Source organism: Diaphorina citri, unplaced genomic scaffold (genome assembly GCF_000475195.1).
Source record: "Diaphorina citri unplaced genomic scaffold, Diaci psyllid genome assembly version 1.1 scaffold3430, whole genome shotgun sequence".
Lineage (NCBI taxonomy): Eukaryota > Metazoa > Arthropoda > Insecta > Hemiptera > Psyllidae > Diaphorina > Diaphorina citri.
Genome location: NW_007380838.1, coordinates 8,281 through 14,547, shown reverse-complemented (window position 1 = coordinate 14,547; position 6,267 = coordinate 8,281). Strand labels below are relative to the sequence as shown.

The following is a 6,267-nucleotide window of genomic DNA, read 5'->3' as shown; positions in this document are numbered from 1 at the left end:
TTTAGCCAGTTACTTTTTCTTCTCATTTAATATGTGACAATTTCCACACCGTGATTTCTGCCTTTCCTTTTGATGAAATACTGCAATCAAAGTATGGAAAGCTCTCAACAGAGGGCAGATCAAGTCAGCCCGCCGCTTACTGATAGCGCGGCGGGTGTTTCCAATGACAGCGTGAATACTGAGCTGTTATCTTCTCAGCAGACTTCGCGTTTCCAAAGTGCCGAGTCTATTGACTTGTCACCTGTTGAACTTGGTGACGCGCTTACCAATACTATCACCTCTCTCTCCTCTGGTAACGATGTAGTTGCAGTTAACCCTCAACCCATTGTTTATACTGGTGCTCATACTAATGTTTATGGTGGCGATTCTGTTTTCAGATCCGCCGGGGCCGCCGGGGCTGGCTCACGGTCTCCACATCCACAACAGTCTCCTGGCTCACGGTGTGCATTTCTTTGATCACTAGACTATAATTTCTTTCATTGTTGGAACCCCTTTTTTCTCTAATCGGACGGGAACTTTGGACTTGAAATTTAAAATTATTTAAACTTTAAATTTAAAATTGGGTTAAAACCTATGTTCGGAGACCGATAATGAAATGAAATGATGCTGTGAATGCTTTGGCCAGCTAGTCTCGTTATTGTTGGAAGAAATAACTATATAGACAGGGAAATCCATTTCCCCAAATATTTGTTTTTAGCCAGTTACTTTTTCTTCTCATTTAATATGTGACAATTTCCACACCGTGATTTCTGCCTTTCCTTTTGATGAAATACTGCAATCAAAGTATGGAAAGCTCTCAACAGAGGGCAGATCAAGTCAGCCCGCCGCTTACTGATAGCGCGGCGGGTGTTTCCAATGACAGCGTGAATACTGAGCTGTTATCTTCTCAGCAGACTTCGCGTTTCCAAAGTGCCGAGTCTATTGACTTGTCACCTGTTGAACTTGGTGACGCGCTTACCAATACTATCACCTCTCTCTCCTCTGGTAACGATGTAGTTGCAGTTAACCCTCAACCCATTGTTTATACTGGTGCTCATACTAATGTTTATGGTGGCGATTCTGTTTTCAGATCCGCCGGGGCCGCCGGGGCTGGCTCACGGTCTCCACATCCACAACAGTCTCCTGGCTCACGGTGTGCATTTCTTTGATCACTAGACTATAATTTCTTTCATTGTTGGAACCCCTTTTTTCTCTAATCGGACGGGAACTTTGGACTTGAAATTTAAAATTATTTAAACTTTAAATTTAAAATTGGGTTAAAACCTATGTTCGGAGACCGATAATGAAATGAAATGATGCTGTGAATGCTTTGGCCAGCTAGTCTCGTTATTGTTGGAAGAAATAACTATATAGACAGGGAAATCCATTTCCCCAAATATTTGTTTTTAGCCAGTTACTTTTTCTTCTCATTTAATATGTGACAATTTCCACACCGTGATTTCTGCCTTTCCTTTTGATGAAATACTGCAATCAAAGTATGGAAAGCTCTCAACAGAGGGCAGATCAAGTCAGCCCGCCGCTTACTGATAGCGCGGCGGGTGTTTCCAATGACAGCGTGAATACTGAGCTGTTATCTTCTCAGCAGACTTCGCGTTTCCAAAGTGCCGAGTCTATTGACTTGTCACCTGTTGAACTTGGTGACGCGCTTACCAATACTATCACCTCTCTCTCCTCTGGTAACGATGTAGTTGCAGTTAACCCTCAACCCATTGTTTATACTGGTGCTCATACTAATGTTTATGGTGGCGATTCTGTTTTCAGATCCGCCGGGGCCGCCGGGGCTGGCTCACGGTCTCCACATCCACAACAGTCTCCTGGCTCACGGTGTGCATTTCTTTGATCACTAGACTATAATTTCTTTCATTGTTGGAACCCATTTTTTCTCTAATCGGACGGGAACTTTGGACTTGAAATTTAAAATTATTTAAACTTGAAATTTAAAATTGGGTTAAAACCTATGTTCGGAGACCTATGAAAATTACAAAACAATTAACATTGTTTTACTTGTTCAAAATTTTTACTCTGTGAGCTTTTTACTGTGTGAAATTATCCCGTATGAGGGTTTTCTCTTATGAAATTTAATTGAATGAAGTTTTTACTGGGGGATTTTTTTCTTTGACAAGGGTTTTCTAATATGAAATTGTATTATCCTATGATGCTTATACCGTGGGAATTTGTATGCTATGATGGTTTTATCACCCGAGTTTTTATCCCGTGACCATTATACTCAGTGAATTTTTCTTGTACGTCATTTTCCACTACAAACTACAACTTTTTCTCCAATGAGTCCACACCCTGCGCTCCTACCAATTTAGATCTAATGTCCTCAATTGTAGGTAACTGATATTGAGACCTCATGATGGCTCTATTCAATGGTCTTGGGTCCAAACAAACCCTAAGCGAGCCATCCGGCTTCTCAACCAATACAACAGAATTCAACCATTCTGTAGGTTTGTCCAATTTTTTAATGACATTCATTTGACACATTCTGTCTATCTCAGCCTTGTAAGTATCAAGTAACTTAAAAGGAATCCTTCTTGGAGGATCTACATTAGGAACTGCATTTTCCTTCAACTCAATTTTGACATACCCGGGTAAACAACCAAGTCTATTCGATGGATACTCAGAGCCAAATTGGTCTTTGAAAATTGATCCTACCCTTTTAATTAACTGAAAATTTTCACATGCCTGGCTACCTAGCACAGTTGGTTGGTTAGTTTGACAAATAAAAAATCTAATTGTAAGATTGATGTTATTTGCTTGACACTTTAACAAACATTGTCCAACAACAGGAATGACTGCTCCACCATACGCCGTCAATTTTGATGTTGGTTTGATACTGGACATAGGTAGTCCAGCCTCCTTGAAACTGGCTAAACTCATAACATTGGCTTCAGCCCCCGTGTCAATAGTCATAGGTAATAACACATTATTTACCTTTACCAGAACTTTCCATTGAGATGAATTACTGTGATGATTCACTGCTCCAATGAAGAAACTGCTCTCACATGCTTCAGAATTCTTATCATCTGGACTCATGTCATGTTTTTGTACACCATGAACTTTTCTTCTACACATTTTGGAGTAGTGGCCTGTTTTACCGCAACTGTTACATTTGGCTTTGCTTGCTGGACATTTTTCAGCCCAGAGCCATCATTACTAAAATCACTCAGCGTCAGCGAACTAAAATCACTCAGCGAAGAAAGCATTGATGACTGATCGCTATCGCTATCAGAAGTGGGTTGTGGGTCGGGGGTACACATTATTTACCTTTACCAGAACTTTCCATTGAGATGAATTACTGTGATGATTCACTGCTCCAATGAAGAAACTGCTCTCACATGCTTCAGAATTCTTATCATCTGGACTTAGACCAAGAATATCGAAGATTCTTGCCACAGTACTTAGGATACTTCTTTTTGAACATTTTGTGTCTGACAAATTCACACAAAATGAAAAGGTATCTTCCTTTGGATTCCACTGAATGCCAAGTACTTTTAAGTAGGAATCTGAACCCCACTCTACCTCACTGAGCATGAAGCTCCTCTGGTATAGAATGTCTAGATTATTTGAGGCAAACTTGGTCAAATGAAAACCTCCTTTGTCACAGGTGCTTACTAATTCTGTTATAGTACTCACAGCTTCAGTTTCGCTCATGAAACTAGAGAGGAAGTCATCCATGTAGAATGACTGGCTTACTTCATGAGATCCTGATGGAAACTCATCCTCATAATCCTTAGCCAGTTGTCTGAGCATGCGCTGGGCTAAGAAAGGACTGGGCCTCATTCCAAACACAACTCTCTCCATTTGATAACATTGCAGAGGTTCTTGGGGACTCTCACGCCAAAGGAAGCGCTGGAACTTCTGGTCTTCCTTGTCGACGTATACTTGCAGGAACATTTTCCGAATGTCAGCCGTACATGTAATGGGAAACATGCAGAATGATATTAGAAGTTGAAACAGATTTTTATAGAGAGTAGGACCTGCATACAACATCTCATTCAGAGAGAGACCTGATTGCGTTTTACAACTGAGGTCAAATACTATTCTTACTTTTGTAGTCGCCCTGTCTGGACGTACCACTGCATGGTGCGGCATGTAATAAGCCAGCTCTTGCTTATCTTTGAGCTCTATGCGTGTTGCATAGCCTTCACTGATGTATTCAGTTATCTAAAATATACAGTGTGTCCACTTTTAATGTGCGCCATAGGAAAAATACATGTAAAAACAGTTTTTCTTGTCTCAAAATCACAAACTTTACAAAATTTCTTTGTTCTGTGATAATTTCTTTGTATTAATTTGTGTTACGTCATCATAGAGACAGACCCTCGCACAAAGTTTTAAAAGTTGACCTTGAAACACTCTGATTAATTTATACCATTGATTACTGATAACTCTGTTATCAAGTAGTCGTCTACCTGCGTACCAGTTCAATCACTGAGCGTGGAGTAACGGAGTACTCCTTGAATCATCAATCGGAGTGTTCGTGGTTCGAATCCCAGCGCACCCACAATTCCTGATATATTTCATTTTATTTTTTGCAACTTCTTACACCTGTGATATTCGATCTGTGATAATGGTTGACACCGAGCGCTACATTTCGCAACTTGAAAAACGTTTGTTGGAGCAAGAACAACTTATAGCTTTGCTCAACGAGAAAATTGCCAGCTTGGAGTCTCGCACGGCTGGAGTGGTGTGTGATTCATTTGCTGGTGTGGTCAAATCTGGGACTTCCGGGAATGCCGGCGGTGGAGCTCCTCGGAGATCTCAATCCAAATCCAAACCCGGTGATTCTTTGATGATCATTGGATCTCGTAAGACTGATATAGATTCGGTCCCAAATGTTCAGAGTTTCCAGCTGTTTGTCACAAGGATTGCTCCTGAGACGTCGTCACAGAAATTGGGTGAGACCCTGTTATCCAGTGTGCCAGACTTAACATCGGTGAGATGTTCCAAGTTGAAGACTAAGCACGAATCTTACACCTCATTTCATGTCGTCGTTCCGGATCATCAGTCAAGCCTGGTGTCATGTGAGGAAGCATGGCCAGAGGGTGCTCTTATCAAGCGTTTCTCTGGGAAACTTCTGAAATCCTATGTAGTTGAAGCCTTTGATTCAACAACACCTGGTGACAGCGGCAGTGCTCCTGCTCCCTCGAAGGCGAGCAAAGGGAAAAAAACTATGACCAATAAAGTTGCAGCTTCTAAGTCCAAGAACACTGTGGCTGGGGTTGGTGGGGCGGTTAAATCCCCCGCCAAAGCCAGGACTATTGGAACTGGGGTTGATGGCGTAGTTAAATCTCCCCTCACTGGTATCTCTCCAAAAAACACGAGATCCAAGGATCCACCAAAAAAGTCTTGAGTTGTTATTATCATAATGTAGGTGGTCTTCGGACCCGACTTGACATGTTAAAACGTAGCGTTGAGCTATGTTCTTATGACATAATTTTCCTGACAGAGTCATGGCTAACTGACTTGTTCTAGCCTTCAAGAAACGGTCAACCTTTTTGGTCAATCTTTTTCATCCGTTTACAGGAAATCTGACCAGCCTGTTCCTGATTACCAGTATAATGATTACATGGACTTCAATAATTGTTGCTTTTCTGAAGGAGAAGTTCTTAAAGCGCTCTCTTCCCTCCCATCAAAGTTTTCTTCTGGTCCGGATAATATTCCGTCTTTCATTTTGAAGCGATTTTCCTCTACTTTAGCCCGTCCACTTTGTGTCATCTTTAATAAATCTCTGTCTACAGGAGTTTTCCCTGATGAGTGGAAAAAGAGCTTTCTTATCCCTATCTTCAAATCTGGAGATAGGTGCAATGTTGCCAATTATCGCGGAGTTTGTATTCAGTCCTTCATTCCCAAGGTTATGGATAAGTTGATTTCTGTTAAGTTGGCTTTCGCTTCCAAAAACTTTATAACGGATCATCAGCATGGTTTTACCGCTCGGAGGTCAACTGTCACTAACCTGCTCTGCTATCAGCACGATATTCTTCAATCCTTTGAATCCGGTCAAGCTGTCCATGCTATTTACACTGATGTGGCTAAGGCGTTCGATCGGGTCAACGTATCATTTCTTATCGCTAAACTTAGGTCCTTCGGTATTGGTGATTGTTTTCTTCTTTGGCTCTCTAGCTATCTCAATGGCAGATCTCAACAGGTCCGGATTGGTAACGCCATTTCGTCATCCATTGAAGTATCATCGGGAGTTGGTCAGGGTAGTCACATGGGACCGCTTTTATTTAGTATATTCTTCAATGACTTGCCCCTTTT

The 6,267-nt window shown here is 41.4% G+C and overlaps 1 protein-coding gene across 1 annotated transcript; it reads right to left on the bottom strand.

Moving 5' to 3' along the window:
- Positions 1 to 217: 217 nt before the first annotated feature.
- LOC108253809 lies at positions 218 to 4,219 on the bottom strand. Its single transcript, XM_017448467.2, has 2 exons — positions 3,271 to 4,219; positions 218 to 2,937 (listed from the first exon to the last, which is right to left on the bottom strand). The coding sequence occupies exons 1-2, from the start codon at positions 4,096 to 4,098 to the stop codon at positions 2,266 to 2,268; spliced, it is 1,500 nt and encodes a 499-aa protein (XP_017303956.1). The 5' UTR covers positions 4,099 to 4,219; the 3' UTR covers positions 218 to 2,265.
- Positions 4,220 to 6,267: the final 2,048 nt, after the last annotated feature.